This window comes from Cuculus canorus, chromosome 1 (assembly GCF_017976375.1).
Source record: "Cuculus canorus isolate bCucCan1 chromosome 1, bCucCan1.pri, whole genome shotgun sequence".
Taxonomy (NCBI): Eukaryota; Metazoa; Chordata; class Aves; order Cuculiformes; family Cuculidae; genus Cuculus; species Cuculus canorus.
The window spans coordinates 149,055,837-149,081,117 of NC_071401.1; the positions used below are offsets into that span (position 1 = coordinate 149,055,837).

Below are 25,281 nucleotides of genomic sequence, written 5' to 3' on the forward strand. Positions count from 1 at the left end.
CCCAGCTGTGGAGTGGGCGTGGCTCGGCAGTGGGTGTGACACAGAGGCTGAGTGGGCGTGGCCCAGCGGCGTAGTGGGCGTGACCAAGCAATAGATGCGTGAGGCTCAGTGGTGGAGTGGGCGTGGTCCGGCGGCGGGGTGGGCGTGGTTTATCGGGGTGGGCGTGCCCAGGCGGGCGCGCCCCCGCGCAGACGCGGTCGGCGGGACGCGCGCGCAGGTGGCGAGCGGCCCCACTGCGGGGTGGCCTCCGCCGGGGCTGGCGCGTCGCCGGCGAGGAGCGAGCGAGCGAGCGTCGGGCCGAGGCTGCCGCTGCCTGCCACGTGAAAAGCCGTAACTGCCAGGGCCGGCGCCGCCGGCTGAGGAGCCTCGCTGCCCCGGGGGTTTCCCCTCCGCCTTCCCGCCCGGGGGCTGAGCTGCCCCGCTCCCGCCCCGCCGCTTCTCGGAGGTGGCTGGCGGCGCTGTCGCCGCGAACACCCCTCCCCGGGTGGGCGTGGGGAGGCTGCGGCGTCCCCGCGTGTGCCTGCCCCGCCGGCGGTGGATGCGCCGAGCCCGCACGGCCCTCGCCTCCCGCGGGCGAGGAGACGCCGCGATGACTTGAAGCCATGGAAGGGATGACACGCTCGGCGGTGGCCGCGGCGCGGTGGCGGCCGGCGCTGCCCGCGCTGCTGCCGCTGCTGCTCGCCGTGCCGGCGCTGCGGGGCGCGCCCGCCGCAGGTAAGGGCAGACAAAGGTGTGCGGGGCCGGGCTGCGGTGGGAGGGAGCGGGGGGTGTCCCTTAGCGGGGGGAGGCAGCGCTGGTAACAATGCGGCGGTGCCCGCCCCGCCCGCGGCCGCGCGCATTGTTCGCCGCGGGGACGCGCGATCCGCCCCGGGAGCGGGGGCCGGCCAGCGGCAGCCCCGAAACGGACCCCCTCGGCCGACCCAGCGGTGTCCCCTGCGAGACGGAGCCGGTCCCATCGCCCGGTGCCCTCCGGGGATCGCCCAGGGCCGGTCCCGGTCCCCTCCTTGCCCCGCACCCCCCGCCTGCCGCTGTTGGAGGGTGGTTTTGGGGCGAGCCCTGCGGTGCCGGGCGGTGGTGGCACCTGCAGGGTACAGGGCAGCCTGGTTCTCCTGCGCTTTTCCAGTTAGGAAGCGTCAGAGTCGTTATCAAAGGCACAATGCTACTTTCGAGGCACAGCCGTGGCGTGTGATGTGTGTAGAGGGGCTTCAGAGGGTGGTGTGTTCAGTAGATACTTCAAAACAGCCAGAAATCAGTGACCCCCGTCTGTCTTTCCGTCTGTCTTTCCGTCTGTCTTTCCGTCTGTCTTTCCGTCTGTCTTTCCGCTTTTCTCCAGTGGCTCTAGTCATCAAAACGAGTCTGTGGTTAAGAAGACGGTTTAATCACAAAGATGTCTCTTTTGGTTCAGCTCCCATAGCGCTTCTTGGTTCATCATTAATAGTTTTAAAAAGATGCAATAACTACTGCTTCGTAGAAAGACACTAGAGGTTTTCTTTTCGGTAGATTATAGATATAAAGTAATATGCTTTTACCGCCATCAGTAAGTTGTTGATAAGTGGTAAGGAGTGATAAGAACCTTTGTTAACCTGTCTCGTGAAGTGGACCAGTTCGTGTTGACTCTTCTTAGTCATCACAGTTATTCTGTTTAGATATTGTTGGGTGTTTAAGAAGCCTTGGTATTATATAATGTGCTTATCTTTTTGATAATGCTTTATTTCCACTTCAGAAAGTAGTGCGTGTTTAGGTAGTGGCTGGTTCGCTTTTCAGGGAAGTTATGTTCTGCTCCAGCTCTCTTCATAGCCAACAAGAGATGTTCTATTTCCAGCCTACATGAAAGTTGATAATTTCTAGTAGGCTTCAGAGATTCTTTCTCTTGAGTAGAACAGGCTTTGCATACAAATAGGAGAAGACAAAGCAGTAGCTTCATCAGTTGGAGATTAGCTTGTGTTTTTTTGTCTCTGAGGTTAATAGAATGGCTGGGTTTCTTTTTCTAGATTTTCATAGGAAGTCAGTGAAGGCTTCTATTTAATTGTGTGTCTAATACTTAGTAGTTCTTAATTAAACAATCCTGTGCATTCTTGTATAACTTAAAAAGAGAAGTAGAAATATTATGTAACTTAGCCAGTGTTTGGGCTACTGGAAGAGAGCGTCCAGAGACAATAGATGCCTTCCTGCTCTGTCTAGCCTTCAAGCTGGTTTGATTTGTGAGTCTTGTACGTTTTCTCTTTCCACTGGGCACGTGAGTCATGTACAATGAACTTTAGCGTACTGAGAGCAAAATTACTTTTCAAGAGGATGCTTTTCATAGACATCTCCATTGATTGCGGAGATTTAAAGACTGCAGGTTGCAGAGAACAAGAATGTTCTGTTACGTTAGAGTCAAGGTGAAAGATTTTATTAAAAAGCATGACTGGAGTGTAGTTTCCCAGTCTTGGGCCCATAATGTCTAAAAAAAATGACACTGCCTTTATTTTAATCTTTTCTTTAGCCTTGAAGTGTTTTGATGGTGTAATACAATGGATGGTGTGAAATGAAAGAGAGATGTACTGGTCATATGCAGTGGGGTTGGACAATGTTCACTCGCTTGACAGATTTACAACTCCCTGAATATCTTTTGGGTGCAGTTAGTTTGCTTTTCAATGCCATTTGGTCTCGACCAGTTTAGGAATAGCAAGAGCAAACTCCTACAGCTTTGAGTTACGCAGAAGAGGCGTACAGTAAGAGTGGAATGGCTGTTAGAGTTACTTGCTTGCAGTTGGAATAGCAAAGCGAACGTCAGTACTTAAGAAAATTAGAAAAGTAGTAAATCAACTTGTATTTTGGAATGCTTGATCCAGCTCCCACTGAAGTCACATGTCACTGAATCAGGGCTTCAACTTCCACAATTAAGCAGATGCTGAACTCAGTTTGTGGATAGGCTGCCGATGTGCTAAAGGTAGATACGCATTTGAGCACCTTTATGAACTAAAGCTTTGGTCAGGCTCATTCTCTTGGTGCTCAGCCCAGGCTGTGCACGTGTTCCGTTGTGCAATGTGTGCAACTCCTGCACTGACAATCAGGAGGATATATCTTGTCTTGCTGCGCTGTTCCCATGGGGGAGAGGAGAGCTGTGTGCTGGACTTGGAAAAGTCTGTGGTGAGTCTCCTCAGGGACTTAAGGACCAAAGATGAGTTGTGGAGGTCAGGTGAGGAATCAGACGTAGCTGCCTAATGAGACAGTTGCAGGATATTGTTTATTCAATGTAATTGCATGAGTGTGTGGCAGACACTTGAGTTGGCATCGTGTCTCTTGTGGCCAGTTCGGCTTGTCAAGCTTGCTTCCAGTTCATTCTCACAGAAGACCCATATGGCCGGAGGATTCCCTTTAATACTGCTTTCTGTGCAGTGCTTGCTTTATTTATGTCAGCCTTGTGTCTACAAGCTACACTCTTAGTCTTGCCAGAGGAAATGTGGTTTTTGTTTGTGTGTTCTTTCAAGAAGTTAGAATGCTAAACAAGCTGGTGGACAGTGTAGCTTTTTGTTCAGTTGTGTCTGTTTTGTGAATGACATTTGTTTTCTGTGAAGCAAGGTCTTAGATTTCTCAGACGGGGCTGTGACTTGAAATATAGCACGCCTTTAACAAAGTAGGCTTTAACAGCTTTGACCTACCTTGGGTAATAGATTTCAGGCACTGGACACATTAAAGAGCAGTGATTCTTGCTGCAGCACAGATCTCTTCCAAGAGGTCTCAGAAAGCTGATGATTGTGGTAAGTGGCAGGTTCTGACAACCCAGCTCTTATTTCTCAATTCTGTCTGAAGTGGGGGATGGGGAGTTGCCTGGGAGAGAAGTGAAGCAGAATAGGCTTCTTAATAATATAGTCTCACTTCAGCTGTGGGAGACATGGCTTTCCCTAATTTCAAAGTAAATCTGTTTATGGCTGGTGTCCTAAACTACCAGTGAGTCTCCAGCCTTGCCCATTGTGGTGTACAGCATGAATAACACTAATTGCGTAAGAGTTTTTATGGATGGTGTCCTTAACTATTAGTGTTTCTAGCCTAGTCTGTTGGGGCATACAGTATGAATAAAACTAATCGCATAAGAGTTATTAAATAGAGTGTGTCATGGGAACCTAGGTGTAAGTAAAAAGCCATAAGGAAAGAGCACAAACTGTCTTTAAAATTTTGTCTTGGGACCCTAAAGCTAAGTTAAATGGTAGCATTAAATACACAATGCAGATCTAATTTATTTTATTGGCTTATGTGTAAGAATCACATTTTCATGAAGGCCTTGTCAGGGTGGTTGGTTTTGCACTGTGGAGTTATAGGGTAAGACATCTTTTTTTTTAATCTCTTTAAAAGTCATATATTTCTGTGCTTTTTAGTGGTTGTTAAACACACATGAACTCAATAACAAATTTGATTGACACACCCTATATGTGCTGTATTTTCAGCTGTTGATGTTATTGGAGACAGCTGTTTTGGAATACTAAGGGAAAACTCTTAAAGCAGTGGATTAAGAGCATCTTCTTCCTAATGCATGGGATGGGAGAAAGATACAACTGACCATCACTACTTACATCACTAGATATATCAACGTAATCAATTGCATGTAAAATGCACAGAATAAATACTGAAAAGGGGTAGATTGGGGTGGTTGTGCTAGCTCTTATAACATCTTAAAGCTTTAATAAGATGTTTGTAAGAAATGTTACTGCTTTGCAGTCGAGAAGAAACTTCACAATTTCAATTGAAATTTTATAAATTGTGTATTTCGCTATGGGCTGAAGCTTTTTTTTCTTTACAGAATGTCAGTTGAAAGAATTAAACTACTTCTGATGTTGAGGCAAGAGGAAAACAATGGTTTCTGCTTTGAGTTCTGGCAGCTTCTTTTCTGAACGACTTTAATACCCTTATGCTTTGGAGCATGCAGTTAAACTTTGGCAGATTGTGTCCGCTCTGAAGGATATGTTTTCTCTGCTGCTGCTTTGAAAGTGATTTTTTTCAAAGGCTTGTAACAACTGAATTGAGGCACACATGGCTGTAGTAGAGAGGCTGCATCTTCTTCTGTCTGCTAAAACTTGGATATGGCCTGTTCATGGGGAATCTCGCCTACCTATTAATATTGACCAGGGATATGTGTACCACCTGGGTAGATGTATCAAGCCTGCTTCCCACAGTCCAATGTGATATGTGGAAGATTAGACTTCCCTGTGAAAAGTCTATCTAAACTGCTCTGTAATTGGGGCTAGATTCAGCTTTAGGACTAAGGACTGTAATGCGTTGTCTGTGCTATGTAATGTAGTGCTTTATTTTCTTTAGGGGAACTCAGGCATCTCCCTTGTGGTGCGATGTTGTGTGGTGGGACTTGATTGCACTGGATACAAGAGGGAGAATTGAGAGAAGGCTTTCAGAAGCAGCCAGTACAGGACTTGGATTTAGTTAGGCAGCAGTAGTAAGAGAAGGATCTATGATCTTTTCTTGTTGCTGTTCTGCTGGTTGATGAGATGTGTGCGTGGGTGTTAGAGGAGTAGGAGGGGAAGACACAAACTGCAAGAGGGTTTCTGAGATGAAAGCAGCTGGAACAGGCAGGGCATGAAGACTAGGAGGCAGGACTTTAGGTCAGGAGTGTGAAATAAGTCTATGAATGAGGAGAAACTGCAATGCAGAAATTAATCCTAGATGAAATAAGCAGTGCAGCCTGGTAGTAGGCTGAGCACACTGGGAAACACAGATGGACTCAGTTTGAAAAAGGAAGATAAACCTTCTAAGAATATGTCAAAAGAATGATTCAGAAGTGTATATATGAGACTGGGACAAGACTGGAAGACTGGCCAAATGCATCCAACTTAGAATTTAGGAGCAGAGAACTGTGTGCTCACTGTTGTGGGACACTTTCTTCTGAATTTGGCACAGCACCCATGGCTGCAGAGGATTGGACCTTTTGTCCTCTCAGCCAGGAGCAAGATAATCTGCTGCTACTCCTTGAACATTTCAAGAATGCTTTAGGTTTGTGACAGAAGTGTTTTTCAGATTGTCTTTTAAAAACTGGAAAATTTCCTACCTGGAAATTGTAGTAGCGTATGAAGACTGCGAAGGCAAAATCAGTAATTTGGAAATATTTGTTACAGTAACCTGTATAATTTTAAATAACTTCTATGCTTATAAGTTATGGTATAGCTATATTCACATCTTCACAAAGCGTGTATCCATTGAGATAATATTTATAGCTATATTGGCACCTGCACATAAATATCTATACATGCACAGACAAGACCCTCATAGTGTACGAAAGGGATCCTGCTTTGGGGAGAAATGAGTGTTGGATAGCAAGTAGAGAAGTTAGCTACAGGACTCTCACTCCTTTTGTAGCACGTATTCAAAGATGTGAAATGAATGAAGTGAGGGACGAGGAAGTTAGAATAAGTGTTGCACTGTTAATGTAATTAAATGCTGTCCTGGACAATTGATTTGTGTTGCTGTTGCAGAGTTTCAGTGATGTGAGGAAGTTGCTTAAACCAGGCTTCCTATAGGTGGTCACTATCTGTGTGTTCCTTGTTTATTGGACGCGAGACCTCTGGGATCTGCATTGCAGCAATGATGAGTGCTTGCAGCTGCCAAATACGTCAAGGGGAGCTGTTCTTGAATAGATGTTGTGTTTGTAATTCTAGATAACCATTAATGTTTCAAATTAGGTGCTTAGAATTTGACCTTGTTTCTTAGTTCCACCATTTGTAAAATGTAATTTCTTAGATGTAATTTCTTGTTTCGTTTTCAAAACGGTATGAAGTGTTCAAATGTGATAATGGTGAGTGCAAAAGAAAAGTTTATCAGAAGGCCAAAGTCTTTGTCTTTTGTCTTTAGAACACTAAAGATCCACTGGATGATAAACCAGCCTACCAAACTTGAATCCAGTGAAAAGAGGTGTAAGGAATAAACCATTTGTAAGCAAAATAGAAAGTAACAGGTGGTGGTATAATAGTATGCATTTACCATATTAAGACTTTTTTGGTGAGAGTTAACTAGCCTTATAGATGGGAAGGCGTATTGTGCTCAAAATGTAGTAGGATTTTGTTTGAATTTTTTAAAAAAATCAAATCTTCATAAAAGGAACTCATTTATGGCTGCTGAAATTTCCTCGCTTCCAGTTTTAACAGTTTCAGCCTATTTTCCCAATTTGCTTGTTCTTGGCACACAAACTGTTTTCTAATCCTTTGTCCTCTCCATTCTACCTTCTTATTTAAAGAGGCTTCTCTTCTATGGATTAATTTTCTTCACAGAATTTTAAATTGGCTTTAGCCATCTAATCAAGACAATGTGTTTGCTCTTGTGGTTTGAACTAGAAGTATGAGGCTAAAATTCGCCAGCAGGTAAAGGGAGGAGGAGGAAGAGGGAGAAATATTGGACACATGGTAAAAGAAGGGCCTGAAAATCCAGATGATTTTCCGTAAGGAATAGTATCATACTGAAGGGGCTAAAAACCTGTGCAGTGGCAGGATGGGGAATAGGCAATGCAACAGTGATGTATGGAGGGATCTGGTGTGTATCGTGTATCCCAAACAATGTGATTCAACAGGATCACAGTGATGCTGGATCTCACAAACACGTGGCATGTCCTGTATAATAACTTGAGCTCCACCTGGAATGCTCTGTCTGCTATGGGACCTTCTGTTTCAAGGAAGAGACAGGCTACTGGAGACAGTTCAGATCACAGAAATGTTGGAGCTTCGTAGTCTAGAACAAAAAACAGGTGGACAGGACTTTATTCAAACATACAAAAGATAAATACAAAGGGAGGTATAATAAACAGTTGTTTGTGTTGAGTGGGAAAAGAGAACTTGAATCGCAGTGAACAAAACAGGTTTTCTAACTGCTGATCTTTCTAACAGTGAGGATAATGAAACCCTGCGATACATGGTATGGGGCAATGTAATCTGTCACTGGAGTTATAAGAACAGCTTGTTTAATGACCTAACAGAAGTGCATTGCAACAGTGATTCCACAGTGGCATAAAAGGAGATGACCTCCTCCTGAAATATTTTGCAACTCTGTTTTTGTGAGATTCAGCAAAATTATATGTGAGCTGCAACATTGCGGCCAATATCTGTTCATTGCTGAAAAATTTGGTGTGCTATTCAAGTGAATAAACAATCTGTGGTTGTATAGTTAAATACTTTGTCATAATATTTAAAAGAAAATCTGAATTAGGATTTCATAGGTAGCCTTAGTAATGATACTTCCTAACTTTTGAATGATTGATTTTAGGCTTACTAGTTCTGTAAGGTTTCAAAGAATATTTTGTGAACCTTGCTATAGTGACTCTATCCTTAGTAATAAAGGGCGGGAGGAACAAACCACACTAATTTTTTAAGTTAGTCTCTGTGCAACTTCAGTTTCTTAAGCGTATATTAATACTGCATAGATTATCATTGAGAGGACAGGTACAAGTAAATGGTGTGGATGTGATTCTGCATGTCTTACCTTTATTCATCAGCTGAATCATTAGCATTTGTTTATCTAACAGATGGGATGGAAAGAGAGATGGTATTAGTGCTCAAAACTCTTTACTAATATTTCTATGAAATGTACAGTTGGACAAGCTGGGAACGTGTTCATTTTGGCACAGAATTTGGGCTTTACCTTTGTCCTTAGTGGAGGGAGAGAGAGTGGAAGGAAAGGTTCCTAAGTGTTGCAACATGATTGGGAGACTGAACAAATAAATAAATAGGCAACTAAAATATTTGGCCTAACACTGTGTTTTATGTACTGACAGCCAGTACAGCATATGTCTGGGGTCTAGGTTGAAGGGAGAATGCAGAGCTTCTGTTCTTTAGTAGCTGAGAGTCACCAGGTGCCCCACTTGATGACTGGGAAGTGGCTGAGGTTTCTGACTGGAGTGGCAGCTGCTGGGAGGGCAGTACAGATGTCCTGGCCAGACCTGTGTGCTTGCTGACCTCTGCTAAGGTGTTCGCAGTACTTCTCAGCTCTGCAGCAAATGTGTCCTGACAAAGCTTTTTGGGGGGCAGTGAAGGCAGTGGGGAGCTGTATTTGCATTCTTTATCTGAAATCAGTTGGTAGAGCAGGGGAAGAGAGGGAGGATAAGAATTTCACTCAGGAGGATGCTGAAATAAAGAAAAGCAAAGATAACACTAGGGGCTGGGGCTACTGTAGGAGTGGGTGAAATTGGGAAATGTGAATTAGGATATTGATGGGTGGAAGTCTTAGTTGAGAATTTCTTTGATAAGAAGAGAGCTGCTTGGTATTGTTCATGGCTCCCTGTGTATTTGACTTGAGCATCCTCACTTTAGAGCTTGCCCTAGAGCTATGCAGAAGAAACCGAGGGACTTGCATAAAACATTTTCTAAAGGGATAACTGGGTTCAGTTTTCATAGAAAACTCTCAGGTGCCTGGTAGGATATATTTGAGAACTGTAAATGCACCTGAAAATTAATGGTCGTGTGGGAAAGGTGACAATCCAGGTAAAGATGTTTCTTCTTGAATAGTATTGATACTATTAGTATTAGATTAGTATTACAGATTTTGTTTTCAGCCTATTTCATGTTAATTCACTGCATTTTGGACTGAATTACCTAGTGTTTTCATACTGAATAAGAAAAATCAAACTGATATAATTTCTTACCCAAGAAGAAAGATTGCCTTTTGTTTGCTTTCCAGCCAGCAGCGTATGGAACTAGTTTGTTGATACTGTCTAAGTAAAAGTTCTTTCTTCATTTAAGGGCAATTGTTTGATACTGCAAGGTGGTGCAGGGACTGTTTATTCTCCTTCTAGTTGGGTGTGAACTCCATAAGATGTTGAGCTTGTCTTACCATTTCCTGTGGCCCATAATTCTATAGAAAATAGATTACATCTCATATATGCAGATTGCAGTGAGCGCTGCTTAACCACAAAGCCACAATGATTTAGTTCAACATTATTTGGAGACAAAGCTCCACACATTTATGTAGCGCATCCCTCTGGGCTAGTATCATGTTACTTTTTGAACAGAAGGGAGATGGTTGTTTATCAGCTGTGTTGGATTCTAATTAGGTAACTTCTCCAGTGGATGTCTGTATTTGAAACTGGAGCTAGTACTGAATTGGAACTAACTTGTGTGATATATTGGGATAGAAATTTTATGTCACAAAACAAGATCGAGGTCTAGAGCAGAAGTCAGGTTTGAAGATATTTTCAATTAGAAGCTAACAGTGACCTTACTTCCTATCCTTACACTGGGAGATGAAACAGATTTGGGCTTCCAGCCATTGATATTCAATTTTTAGAAGATGTAATTTGTTCCATCCTGAAAGAGAAGCTTTTTCCTTTGTCTTTCCACAGTGCATATCCTTTTAATAGTAACTTGGTTAAAGTTACATAAATCCTTATCAAGATAGTAATCAAGGTTTTGTCACAAAGTGTTTTATCCAGTATTAGTACAAGCAAGGAATTTTCAAGGAAATAAATTGTGTTGGTCTCTTTACTTTGTTTGCTTCTGTGAGTAGTTACTTTGCTGCTTCTACCACAGCCAGGTTCTTAAAACTATAAAAATTGTCAGAAGGATTAGGATAGCTGAGGAATGTGAAGTGAATGTAAATCCATTTTGTTTCTTTTTAAATTGACTGGATTCCAAGTAGACAGTGTCACTTGAAAGTATAATCTTCTTAAAATCCAGGGAGCATTAGGAACTCAGAAACAAAACCGAATGTAGTTTCTGTACTGGAATATTAATGCTTATGATCCTGTGGCATTTACTGCTGCTATTTACTGTGTGTGAAGCTGAACGCTGAGGTCAGGTGAAGATGGTTCTAGAAATCCTACTATTAAAGATGTTCCTTCATATTTACTAAACCAGCACTCAAATTAGTTGTTTAAATAGCTTTGTAGATATTAGTTGTTTAAATAGCTTTGTTAAATAGCTTTGTAGATATTTTTATAAGCAGAAAAATATATAAATTTTATGCCTTCCAAATGCAGGTGCAGGAGTTAATGTGCTTTTTGAAGACAAGTGTTTTTGAATGAATACTTCAAGCTCCTCCTCCTATTTCTCATACCTCAGAAGTTACATTTTTAACGAATTAATGGACTTGGGTTTTATGAAGATGTATTTTGAGATTTGTTACTTCTAGTTTTGAGAAAGTTGGAAAAAATGAGAATTTTGCCAGAAGGAAGTTATAGTTATTGGAATTATGCATGTTTAAGATCAGCCCTTAAGATCAGCCCTTAAGATCAGTGGACTGAGTTATTTGGAGGAGGGCAGGTGAAATGCACAGGTGCAGGTTAAATATAGTTTGTCATAGACAGTCAAAGCAACCACCCGAAACAGCAGGTGTTTATGTGGAACACGCATATAAGCTCAGGCATGTAGTACTGGTTTGTGCCTGTCATGCATTAATGTTTGTGTTAATTTTTTCCTTTCTCTTTTTTCTTTTGCCCCCTTGGGAGAGGAGGAAGAATTTTAGATGAGGTTGTTTATTTTAATGTTTGAAGAATGCATAAAGGGTTGAAGTCTACTTGTGTACATTTGCCTGCATAGACTGTCCCAAAGTTTACTTACGGCCTCTGTCTCAAGTTCTGTTTCTGTTGTGCTCCCCTCAGGAGCTACATCATACAGTAATCTGATTCAGTTTTACTCTGGTAATTCTAAGTGCCTTTGTATTCTTTTCATTCTTTTATTGTAACGTAAAGGAGCATGGGCGTACTCTGTCATCAGGAAAGAAGTAGGATAGGGAGCTACAGGAAGTTTATGGGATGGGGAACCCAAATAATCAAAGCTCTCATTAGATTTGCTCTCTTTATTACCTACAATACTTCTATTGTGCTAAATTTTGTACACTTGATCTTCCCTTTAACCTTGGTAAAGTCATAAGCTTGTTGATGCTTCCTGAATTGTTGCTGCAGTGTAAGAGAAATAGCATTACTAACTACATCCTTTCTAACTTCTAGGACTGGATTTCCTGCTGCTTCAAATATGTTGAAGTCAATACTCTTAAGTTGAGGCCAGAATTTCATCCTGTGTCTGCAGGTGTAAAGAATTTAGAGCTTTTAAATTGCAGCTCTGTTACCTCAAGCTAGGTAGAAAATATTGAAATAGGAGTTTTGTTTGAAACCTGTATATCTGAAAAGAGTGGGTTTTTTTTTTTTGCTCATTTGCTTTCATGAAAGAATATCCAAGATAAGAAATCAAAGCCAATGGGATATGTTATTAACAATAAGTGTCGTGTCTTCTCTCATAATTGAGCTCCTGTTCATAGTCCTTTGGGGGAACAGGTTTGTTTTTTCTGAGTGTGCAGGATTTTTTTTTTTATTTGAGAAGTTGAAAAGAACATGGTAGGTGTAAGAGATTTTTTTATTTAACTCTTGTGTTCATGCAGAAATTGTTCAGTTGCTGTGTGATTAACTTAAGAGTAGCATGATTTGTGATTGATATAGTCTCTGACAGTCATATTAGTAGCTTGTTTTTCACCCAAAAAGTCTTGCAGACCTTCTCATAGCATTCTCTGTTGATGTTTATGGAAAATGGCTCATTTCTAAATAAAATTGTGCTTTGCTAAGTGGGCTGTTCATGAAGCAATCAATTTCTATTTTAAACAAGTAAACTCACCAGATTTTCTTCTGTTTTTAGACATTACAGAAGGTGTTATCTATATTGAATCAGAAGACACAACAGTAATAGTCAGTGAGTCTTTCGAGCTCAGCCTTGTTTCATATCAGTGTTTTATGTTGTTTGTTTTTAATGGTGAATTGTCATGATGTATACTTACTTATTCAAAGAGAAGCACAAACCCAAGAGATTTCACTTCAGGAACGTGGTAACATAGTTTCTTTTGTCCAATGTAGTAAACTTCAAATCCCTTACTTCCTTTTTTTTTTTTTTATTTTTCCCTTTCTTGTAAAAGAAAATCCTTTTATGGTGGTTTTTCTTTTTGGCTTGTTTTGGGTTTTTTTTTTTTGTTGTTTTGTTTTTAATCATCCCCTTCTGTGCTTTCCCCAGTGCTCCTCTTACTTCCCTCCATGTATTCTACTTTCTTTGCTATGTCTTTGTCTGGGAGTGAAAGTTGCAAGGACTTCCATCTTACCTCCTACTGAAAACCAGAAAAAAAGTGACGTGATTCCACATTTTGTTGGTTTTGCACTCTGTATGCATCCTCCAAGCTCTTAAGGAGGAGAGTGGAATTTGTTAGGCATTGGTGGGGTTTTTTCTCGTTGGGGAAGGGAAGACTTGGAAAAAGGGAAGGAGGAAGGAAGCAGGAGTGCAGTCTTGCCAGGCGTGAATTGTCTTCCCCCCTTAAGAAGCTGTGGTTCTGTGTTATTCTGTGCAGGGGAAAGAAAATCCAGTTTAAGATGTTTCTGTTACTTTTCTCTTAGCTTGCCACTTCAGCTTTTTATTTGCTTGTTGTATAGGCTGTATTTTTAAAACAGTACTTTATTGAGATATTTTTACTGTTTGGTTTTGTGTTGTGCTTTCTCCTTTAAATGGGATAGTTCTTGAAACCCTAACTTGGAGCACAGTCATGCAAACAATTGAATTGGCACCTCTGGAGTGCAGAAATGAGTATCTGGGGACGTAAGGGAGCGGCAAGAACCTTTCAAAACACAGCTGCCACTGACAGAATGGCACCGCAGCTCTGTTTAATTCTGAAATTAATTTGTTAAGAAGCAACTGGATTAGAACTTGCGTGGTCTTAAATAGCCTCTGCTATTGAGAAACCTTCATTTTAACGGCAACTCCTTTCTTATTTGAACTTGATTACTTACTAGTCATGTTTATATGACTGTTGCTCTTCCTGGAATTTTTATCTTCTGAAAGGAAAGTGAATCTTTGTAATTTTAAGTAATATCACTCTGAGAGACATAGTGAAATCTTTTTAAGGAAATATTCATGAGTGGTTGAATTAAAATAAATGATTCTTATGTCTTCAGTGATATGATACTTTGTATAGAAAGTTTAATCTCCATAATTCATCTAGAAAAGGAGTTTTTATTTAAAATATCATAAACTGAGGGGTTTAGAGAAGTAGAGTTCTTGTTAATGCATTTCAGTAGGGCCCTACAACCTTTTTTACAGTTGATGCCTTCAGTTTTAGGACTGGCTTTGGCACTTGCCCTAGCATCAAAATTATTTACTGCTCAGTCCCCACATGAGCACTTCAGTTCCTTTATTCACATTGTTCCTCCATATACTTTCCCTGCGTAGCCTCATGGGTCCCAAGCTTTGCCAACACCCCAGGCTTCCCTCCATCTGCTTGCTTCCCTGCATGAAAGCTGTTGTTGCTGCTTTGTGCTTTGCAGTCCCAGAGGACTAGTTGGGTACTAGGTAAACCGGTGTTGCTGTTACATTTTTGGCTCTCTTTTTTTTTCTCTACGCTATATCAAATTGAAAACCACTTTGTAGTTACACCTGTATTACTGTGTGTGCAAATCTGGCCCTTACTGTAAACTCGTTCCAGTCTAACAAGCCGCTCTTGTCTGTAGGGCAGCAAATGCGGGCAGCAAATGCATCTCTGGGTGTTCTGAGGTGAAGGTGCAAATATATGATTAGAGGACTCGAAGGTCTTTACTCAGCAAGCTAGGCTGTCCAGGACCGTGTGAAAAGCAAGAAATTTGTGGGTGGGAAAATTTGGGTTGCCCATTATGAAATGGTGTCTACCACCTGGCTGAAATCAGTTTTACTATCTTTGTTTTCTTGTCTGATTCAACATTACCATGTTAGAGACAAGAGTTGAAAACACTCTTTGTGTTGGAGACAAAATATTTTGTAGAGAGCACACTTGTCCGTTCCAGCAGATATTTGCAAAGTTTTATGAGTGTGATCTTGCTGGTGGCTGTGGCTGATGGCAGCTTTCCTGTGAGCAGGAGTTAAATTAATGATGGGGGGCTTGTTGTATTGCCTTCCAGAGCACGAGGGGGCTAGGGGATGTTGACAAGTAGCATGGTAGCACGGCAGTCCTCAGTGCCTTCTGAGGGAAGCCAAGCAGAGGAAAACTAATGCGTTTTACGGTCGAAAATGCAAGAGTCATCCCAAATGTTGTGAATGCCTGGGAGCAGAAAAGAATATTGACGTATTCTGGAGAAAAGTATGAGCCAGTGTGTTTCTTATTATAGAGTAAATGGATATGGTTTTATTTTTGTCTTGGTGGTCTTTTTGAAGCCAAATGATACTGAACTTGGTAATTTTTTTTCTTTGTTGGCTTAATGATGGAATAGTACAGTGTATTGGGGAGAGGAAGCCTCATCAGGGAGAAACTAATAAAAGTGAGTAACTTGAGACTGCGCATATTGTAGGTCACTTTGGAGACAGTGTTTTTTCAATCTTGTATGGAGCTGGAAGTGTCACCCTTGTGGTTTTTTTAATTAAGATTTAAGTATCAGATGGATGTGAAGCATTAAAAACTCTAAAGCATCTCTGGGGCCGGATTAAAAAAAGTCAGTGTTGCAGTTCTCAGTGGTGTTTAACATGGAGGATGACTTCTTTGCCAGAATAGGCTTTCACTGAAAAACAAACATTTTGATAAGTCCCTACAAAATGATGTAAAAGCTTTAGACATTTTGCTGTTTTGCTTAGTTAGCTTGCATGAGAAAATTTTACACTGCCACTAAGAACTAATGCATGATAAATTTCCAGAAACATGTATTTCAACTTATCTTCTTCATATTTCATTTAATTTACACTGATAATTTTAATGGATTCTGTTCGGTAATTATCTGAAAATCTATAATAGATATATTTTTCCATCTATCCTGTCTAGCAGTATAAAGGTCTTTGAGATACTTGGAGAAATATGAAGATCTATCATGATGCTGACTGTAATGGACTTAGGCTGTTACTAGGACTGGTTTTTGTAAACCGGTTTAGGAACTGACAAGTTCTCAGTTTCCTAATCCTTTGCAGAGGAACAGAGGGGAGAAGAAACCAATCCACAAACCAGGAGGCTCAAGAGCACCATACAAATCGCAACTTGTTGACATTTTAAAGCAAACTGCAAGGTTTGGAAATGGCAGTTTTTATTAGATTTTCTTATTAAAGAGTTCTTTTTGGTTTAGATGGATGTTTTAGACTATACTGGAACCAGTAAAGGAAACACCAAGAGAAGAAGTCTTTGTGAAGTGTATTTGAATATTCAGATTTTCATAGCTCCTTTTTTTTTTCTTTTTTTTTTCTCCATCCCCTGCATGTTTCCATATCTGTGTTGTAGGAATATTAGCATATGACTAACATCTGAGGAAGATGTAAGAACTTCCATGCAGGTTTATTACCCTTCTGTAAACAAACTGTGGCACTGTAAACAAACTGTGGCACAAGCTTGATGTGGTGAAGTGCTTTTCATTGCTTGCAGAGTTCTACAGAGCAGGCACGAAACTAAAGATGCTTTCAGGCTTCCCGGATGTTTGATAGAAAAATGGTATCAATAATGTGTCCAATACACAGCTTTTTCTTTTTCCTAGACCAAACTTGAGTCCAATGTACAGGTGCTGATTTTTTGGGTTGAGAAACATTATTATGTTAACAGCATCACCTTATGCCACCCATGAAAACAGATGTTGACATATAAGTGGCATTTGATAACCAATTACTACTTTTTAGAGGCATAATGTTTTGAGGGTGTAACTTTTGCTTGGTAAAAAGCAAAAGTCTGTTTATTTCACTTGATGTATACTTCAGTTTATGGTGAGATTAACACTCCAAGCAGTTTAACCTGAGAATTGCTTAAAATGAAATAATGTTCACTATTTTAGTCAACTTAAAGTCTTTTGGAAACTCTTCTGTGCAAAAGACTGGTCTTCCAGTGAGCTTGATCTTTCTCTTGATGAAGGGAGGGAGGGGAGCGTTGCTAAGATGTTCTGGTTTTGTAAACCTGGAACTGAACAGGATGGGAGGGAAGAGAGAACAGAGGAAATAAGACTTTTTGTTGACTGGCGTAACGTACTTGAATCTTGGCATTGCAATAGGGTAAAAAATGGTAGGCGTATTTAGTCATGGTTTGGGTAATAACTAAGGAAGAAGGGCTTCCCTCCCCCCCCAAATCCTTATCTAAGTGATTTTATTCCCCAGTAACAGAAATTGATAGAACAAAATAGTGGGGAGGGGAAGGAAGGAGTCCTTTGCGTTTCTCTGGCATGTTGACATTATCTGATTTCATATTTGCCCTAAGAAACAAATCTTAATGTATTTAATGAAAGATACCGCGAGTACTTGTCATTTACTAAAATTTGATTTTTGATAGTAAAACCCACCACTGAATACTTTTTTCCTTCTTCAGCTCTGGGGAGAAGAGCATTCAGTTCTAGTTTATAACAACTTCTATGCTTTAGAACTTGTTTTAGGCCTATTTTATGAGCTGCTTAATATTCAGTGTATAACCTTTTGTTTTATGGCTATGGAAAGACCTAGTGTTGGAACTCCAATGGATACTGCATATGTATTTTTCATCTAGATTAATCCGTGGGTAGCATCTTATGGGCAGTGTTCTGTGCAGTCATTTGTCATTTAAACAGTGTTATTGCAGTTCTGTCATGAACCATTTCAAATTATCACACGTATACCAAATGAACGCAGGATAAATGTTGGATACTACTTGGCAAACACGAGGTTGCTGGTTTAGGTGCATTAAATGTCACAGACGTTTCTTTGTTTGGCAGCGTGAAAGAAACATGAAGTGACATTCTGGATTGCAGAAATGTTGTTGGGAATTGGGAGTAATGAGCCCTGTGGGAGCTGAGTCCTTAAAAGTATGCTCCACAAAGATACCTGTTGTGTTTAGGTAGTATGCTTTAGATTAAAAAGCTGATTAAACCCATTTGTTTAAAGATCAATAGAACATATGATAACACAGCGTACTGGGCTTTGTTTGCTAATATGTTGAATACAATTTTTGTAGGAAGCTGCATTTTATTTTTTATACAAATAACACACAGTGGCTAAGCTGATTTATGTAAACATAAACAGGGAAGACTGTATAGATATTTTGACCATCAGGTGAAAAAGCTTCTGAAAAACAGTGATTTGGGGCAGGAAGGGAACATTTTCAGAGTTTAGTAGGCTTTTAAGAAGAGCTCACTGTGCAGTGGTGTGGCTGAGGATAATCCTTAAACGTATGAATGGAAACTGGAAAGATTTTTTTTTTACCTATTTATGTAGCTATGTATATTGTGTGGTAGCTACTATCATCAGTGTTCAGGAAAGGTATTTGATAATTAGGGATTGTTCAGAGACTATCCTCTGAGGCTTTGGCAGCGATGTTTCCAGGTGAACAAGTCAAAAGGAACTGCCTAGTTACTGTGTCTTAGAAACAGGAGGTGTGACTTGGTTTTTGTGTTGTGGAAAATACAAATTCTGTAGTGGAAAGATAGGAATGAATTCCAGTAAGGGGGAAATAGAAGCTGTAAAGCATTAGACTAGAAGTTACATGTGAAGTCTTGTAAGAATAAGGTGTAATTAACTTTAAAACAACTTATTGCATCAGAAACCTCAAAAAGCAGGAGATAATTTAGGTAAGATTTATAAACTGAATTAGGCCAAAGATGGGGCTCGAAGATCACATTGTTCCTTTCTGGCTATGTGCTGTGAAGAGTGACATTTTCAGAGTAATCGTGTAGCATGAAACTAATTCTCCTTTCCTTTGGAGGTTACAGTACTGCATGTTCTAACCTGCTTTGGCTATTGGATGTAGGGAAAATTGATACAAAGCTTTAGTAGCGTAGAAACATTCTACCTTCTGTGCCAACAAAATGTCAAGAGTTCAAGATGGTCGTGTATTGCAGGGGATACTTAGTGTGATGCTGAAAGCATAACATCTAATAAATCTAATAACTCTAACTTGCAATCTAGTAAATAAAACTTGGCCTGATATATGAGATTTGCAATGTAATTCTGGAACACACAGTGTTCCGAAGGGTCACAGGGCGCAAGATGGGATGCTGGTGGTGCTGTGGCTGTTTCAGCAGTGGGCAGCTGGAGGTGAGCTGAGCTCAGTTGCTACCACCTAGGCTGACTGTAATTCTCCTTTTCTAGCAAGTGCTAGCATGGAGTAGAGGTGTTGCACAACCTGTTGGACAGCTAAACCAGGAAGGATTCTGTGGGTGTAGAAGCGGATGATTGTGCTTGGGTAATATTCTGGATTCCCACTTAGAGGCAAGTAGAAAGAAGGGAAGAGAAAGAAACCCCAGAGTCAACTTTTCTACTAAATGAGAAGTTCCCCAGAGATGCCACCACAAGTAGCAGAGGTAGCTTTTGAGATAAATTTAGGAGAAAAACAGAAAATGAATTGTAAAGGCCTTGTTCTTGCCCTGCTTATTTACTCCATTACACTGAAGTTTTAATTTGCTTGTAATACTAGGTAGTGGAATTCAAAGACATTTTTTTTGGTGTGGGTGCCCTGCCCAGGTTTAAATGGTACAGGAAAGTAATACTTGTGGTAGGGCTCCACTGGAGCATGCTTTGCACCATGGCAACTGGTAGTGTGCACAGGGTGAGGCAGCTGGAGCGAGTTAAACTGACACTTCCCTAGCAATGGAAAGTTTTTTTAATGAATGATTCAGTGCAGTACTATAGAAAGTGATATCTGTGATAACCAATATAAATAATTTTAATGGTTCTCTCTCACTTCCTTGCTATATTAGCCATTTACCTGGAGTATGTGGCATTTTAAATTGTAATGGAAAAGGAGATAGAGTGGGACAGCAATACTTCAGTAGTTTTGTTTGTGGTTTTCAGCTGTAAACTTAAAGGCCTCTTCTCTACTGAGTGAAATGCTGGCAGAGGGTTTTGTCCATGTAATTCTAAAGAGTAATCCTACTGATCTTGAACTTGCTCTGTTGAAGATGGCATCAGCTGAACTGGATCTTTCAGAAGTAGTTCATATTTGTCTAGTGTAGCTGTTTACTGTTGAATTTCTACCATGTTCAGAAATTCTTACTGAATTTCTTCCTCTACAAGCTATATGTAGCTGAGCTATTACTCTTTTTCTAACTTGTAGATTCCTAGTAGCTAGTAAAACTTGATGTTGGTAGATTGTGGGGTTTTTTTTTTCCCCTTCTGAGTTTATTTTTATGGATGTTTTAGAAACAGGAGATGGCCTCCTCAGGAAGCTGGGAAATAAAGGTTGAAAAATCTTGCTATAATGGTGTTTGAGGGTTCCTGAATCCAGGTTTATGCTTTGTTTCAAACTTAGTATGGTGGTTGACCAGCAGAATGGAATGAGGCAACTATTTAATGGCTTTTCCTTAGAAAAAATGAATGTGGATTAAGAAGTGTTTATCGGTATGCCCTTTATTTTATTCATATTTGGCAGAAAATGTGCAAACTGTGCAAGAATCTGAGAATCGAGTTACAGTGGTGGTGGATAGATTGTGTTCTGAGAGGTAAGAGCAGCACTGGGCAGGCTTGAAAAGAGCATGGCAGATAAAGGTGCAACTAGAACAAAAAGAGCAAGAAAAGAAAAAGCAAAAATACTCTTTAGAAAGAGTGTATCTAGAAAAATGTCCTGCTTTCAAACTCAAGTAAAAAGGTCTCCAGTGCTGTAAGTAGTAATGCATTTCAGTAATATTACTGAAGCGCTTCAGCGTCACCATCCAGATACATTAATGTGCAAGAGCTGGCTGATAAAAAAAGAGCCATTTAGAATAGTTTTTAATGTGCAAGACTGCCATTGTGGAAGAAATGAAGACAAGCCTGTGTCCATTACATTTCTCTTGAAATGACAAATAAATAATATTATCAATAAATAAATAAATAATAAATAAATAATTATCAATTAAAAGCTGGTGATGGATCTTTAAAGGTATGCGATGTGTTTGTGACTGTTAGTGAAACTTTCATTTTTTGCTTAAAGTGAGGACTGTAACTCTTATTGCAGTATGCACCATATTCTGAAGCGATGCAAATTCTATGTATCAGATCATGTGAAGATCAACTCTGTTGAAATGAATGATGGCACTGCCATGGAAGTTGTGGGACAAGTTTTCAAGCAAGAGTTTACTTAAACGCTTGAGCAGAAGTTCTTAAACTTTGCATGGCTTTTTGGACTCTTAACATCTCACAATTTAGTTATGGTTTTTTTTTTTCATTTAGTTATGTTTAGGGGGGAAATACTTGTATTTTGTTGCTGTTAAACTTAGGCTAGCTGGTACCCTTATTGAATTTTTCAACCGTATATTCTGAAATGTCACAATTGTTTCTTACCTCATCACATCTCTCCTGAGTCCAGAAACCTAAATCTCATAGTTTCACTTTTGTGGTGTCTCATCCAATCTGAAGAATCCTATAGGGTAGCAAGTCTGTACTTACACTTGCCCTTAAGTGCTAGGTACATAACGGTAACACATAGCATCATCTTGGAGTTGGGTTTTACTGGCAGCAGACAAAAGCATAAGACTCCTTTCCAAGCTTATGATGAAATACCTCCAAAAAGTATTTAAACAAAGCTTCCATGACTTGGAATAGCTATAAGCTGGAGAGGAGCAGATTTAGACTAGACATAAGGAGGATTTTCTTCACCATGAGGGTGGTGAGGCGCTGGTACAGGTTGCCTGGGGAAGTTGTGGATGCCCCATCCCTGGAGGTGTTCAAGGCCAGGTTGGATGAGTTGGGCAGCGTGATCTAGTGGGAGGTGTCTCTGCCCATTGCAGGGGGTTGGAACTAGATGATCTTTAAGGTCTCTTCCAACCCAAGCTATTCTGTCATTCTGTGACTTAAAGACTACTCTTGTTCAAGTTTCTTACAGTTCCAAGAGGGTGAAACTACCTTTCCAAAACACTGAATTCCCAGTAGTCTATCAGGATTTCTATTTTGGACCTGCTGCCTATAATAATTGCCTTGCAGAGGTGGACTATGCACAATGATTTGTTAAAGAGCTAATGGTTGTAATCTCAGAGCTTTTGAAATAATTTTTGTAGTAGTAAATCGTATCTCACATCAGTGACAGTTCTGAAGAGCAGCATGCATACGTTAATCCACCTGAAACAATTTCAACTGGATTTTCAAAGCCTTTAAAATAAGGTTCGTAATAAAATCTCTTTAAATTTAACTGCTGTGGACTAAGCTCAAGTTGTCAGCAAGAATCAGTTAAAACCTTTAGAATGCAAAAATATTTCTGGCAGTGGCACAACTACAATGGACTACAGCCTTTGAAGAAGGCAACTTGACCCTCAGGATTCCTCAGTTTTATGCTGAGTCTGACGTATATGGGATGGAATACTCTGTTGGTCAGTTTGCAGTCATCTGTCCTGTCCACTCCTTCCTGCAGGGGTGACCCTCTTTCATCCCTTTTACTTATGGCATTCTACTATTGAAGTTGGTCTTGTTTTCCATAGAATAACTACAAACAATGGCCTTTTTGCATATCAATGCCCTGTGTTATCAATTCTAGAGAGAAATACTGAAAAACATGCAGTTAGCTTCCAGAAGCTGAAGTCGCTTAGATGAGGCTTAGCAGAAACATTAGGTAACTGACTACTCTAGCTTCAACCGGAACATTCCACCCCTTATTCCACACCATTTATGTCATACATGATACTTATAAAAATATCCGTATGTGTGTGTTTTAGTAGTATTACCACCTCATGTGCAGCAGTAAAAGCCTGGCAAGTAAGAAATTTGACAGTTAAGCCTATTTTGGGAGCCATGAATTTAAGATTCCAGAAGAAAAGTAGCTGTGTCTACTGAAACCTACACATTTTCAAGAAATCTTGAGATTACAGCTTAAAATCACACTTTCTAGCAGTTTTCTGGTCCATACTTAAGCTGCTGAGTTGATGTGGCTCATCACATCACCCTAAGTGGTGGATATTTGCTTGTGCGATCATTCTCTTAAAAATATTTCTGTAATCTTCTGCAACTTTTGAATGGGCTTTTGATCTAGAAAACCAAATTATCTCAGATATGCAGCGTATGTGCAATATAGCATCCAAACATTGCCCAGTGATGCTGTGGAGAAATTTTTAGGACGACGTATCTGGAAAGAGTGAAACTAATTTATTGTCTATTCCAGCATGACATGCAGAACTTTTTATCATCGGTATTGTATACATTATTTTTTGTCTGTAAATAGATTTCCCATGCTGCAGTGGGCTTGCTTATTCACATATAGCTGAAGTGAATGAATAAAAATTGTGGTGTCTCAGAAGGCCAAGTGCAAGAGGGAAGGCAAGTAGGTACAAGATATCAGATCCACTCATCTAGAGATATGCCAGAGATGAAGAGTACACAAAGTATTTTTTAAATTCTTAAAGTCATTTTAAGTGTCTTAATCGTGAAGGCACCAGAAAGATTACTGAAAAGATTGAATACATTCATTTTCAAAGCCATTTATTTACAAGGTCATGTATAATAAACTTAATTGTCTCCTGCATCTATTCCTGCAAATTAACAGAAAGATTTGGGAGAGCAATAGAAATGGTAACTGTCTCTCCTCTTAAAATCCACAGAGGAGGGTTACCTTCAGGGGTGTATCATTTCCTTACACACCATACACAATATCCCAAACAATGTTTACAATACGTGCAGATTGCAGCAGGCTGATAAGCCATGCGGCTGGATGTTACAGGCTTTTATTTTGCTTTAAGCTTTTAAATTATATCTGACCATATAGTTTGTGGGTTGATACTGTATAGTGAGCTAAAATTGGGAGTTTGCTGTTTTCCTTGGGAGAACTTGATGAAATACAAAACTCTTGCAGGGTTTCTATTGCCACGTTTGCTAATTGAGTTTTTTTTTAATTTTTTTTTTTTTTTATTTTTAGATGCTAGACAATTGCTTTTCCTGTGAAGTCTTTTTACTTCTTGTTGGCTTATTTGTATTGTTAAAAGGTGGTTGTCTAAGGTACTTACAATTCTGGTTCATAGTTCAGATTTCAGGACTGTAAGAACCTGTCTGGACTGGAGAGTAATGATTGTGGCTTATTTATATCTGTATGACAAAAAGAATTAAGTGGTAGCTTGGTTTTACCTCTTGCATTGTGCCTCTAGTGTGTCTCCTAGATGAAATTTCCCTGTTAAAATGTATAGAATATTTTGCATCCTGTTGTCTACTGCTTCTCTTATAATAGCAGTAAGTGACAAGAACAGTTGAATGTTTGTGTATTGTCAGCATCTCTGCAATTCTGATCCTTAATGGTATCAGTAAGGAGATAATGTATATTTTCAGAATGTTACAGTTTATCTGTGAGGCTCCTAAATAAAGATTAATAGCCATAGAAATATGATAGTAAGGTACTTAAGCTTCTGGAAGAAGGCAATTTGATTTCAAAACCTTCAGTCCTTTAACAGTGAGATGATCTTGTCAACAATTCATGTAAAGCTTTGTGCTTAATGCTAATTTTTATGTGGGGATACTATGTGCATGCAAATGTGTGATACTGTCAAAGGTTTTTCCTATTCCAATTCTCACTGGGATAATGGAGAAGGTTTGGAGTGGAAAACATTTTGACACAGAGTTCATTACAAATCTTGACTTGCAATACACTGACAACTACTTTCTGAAAATAATTTGCATATTGAACATGACTTTGACTGCAAATTTAGATGCTTTTCAGTATCTTGGCATTCATATACAGTTTTTCAGGTGACTTGTCTGTGTAAATCTTGAATTTTAGTTTCTGGCAACTTAAGTAATACTGAAAAGAAAGCAGAATGATGTAGTCAGTGTCCTCAAACTATCAGAGGTATTCTGTTGTTCTGTCTTCAAGATCTTGCTCATACAGAGTTGTGAACTGTGTCAAAGAAAATCATACGCTTACTAGAAGAAAGATTAATTGAGTAGTACAGTTTGTCGTTATTTTTTTTCCAGTTTCCACATAGCAGCCAAATGGAGCCTTCAGATTCTGGTGTGATAATCCAGTGCCTGAAGATATTTTGTGTGTATTCTGTCTGCCTAAAATACCTGGGATATTAGGGCAGAGTATCTAAACCACATATCTGAAATTTTAAACTGTACAGTGACATCGTTAATCATAGAATCATAGAATGGTCTGGGTTGGAAAGGACCTTAAAGATCATTTGTTTCCAGCCCCCTGCCTGCCATGGACATGGACACCTTCCACAGGACCACGTTACTCACAGCCACATTCAGCCTGGTCTTGAACACTAACAGGGCCGGGGCATCCGTGACTTCTATGAGCAGCCTGTTCCAGTGCCTCTCACTCTCACAGTGAAAAAAGTTCTTTCTGATATTTAATCTATATCTCCCCTCTTTCAGCTTAAAACCGTTACCCCTTAACACTACATTTCCTGATAGAATCCCTCCCCAGCTTTCCAGTAGGCCCTATTTAAGTACTGGAAGGCTGATATAAGGTCTCCCCGGAGGCTTCTCTTCTCTA

The 25,281-nt window shown here is 40.1% G+C and overlaps 1 protein-coding gene across 2 annotated transcripts in view; it reads left to right on the forward strand.

Annotated features, from left to right (window-relative positions):
* The first annotated feature begins 204 nt into the window (after positions 1-204).
* Positions 205-25,281, forward strand: part of KIAA1549 (KIAA1549 ortholog) — a 151,610-nt gene continuing 126,533 nt past the window's right edge. For both annotated transcript variants that reach the window (XM_054071280.1, XM_054071269.1), the window contains exon 1: positions 205-714. In XM_054071280.1, the coding sequence (XP_053927255.1) occupies positions 603-714 (112 nt within the window). In that variant the 5' untranslated portion in view covers positions 205-602. The remainder of the gene's footprint in view (positions 715-25,281) is intronic.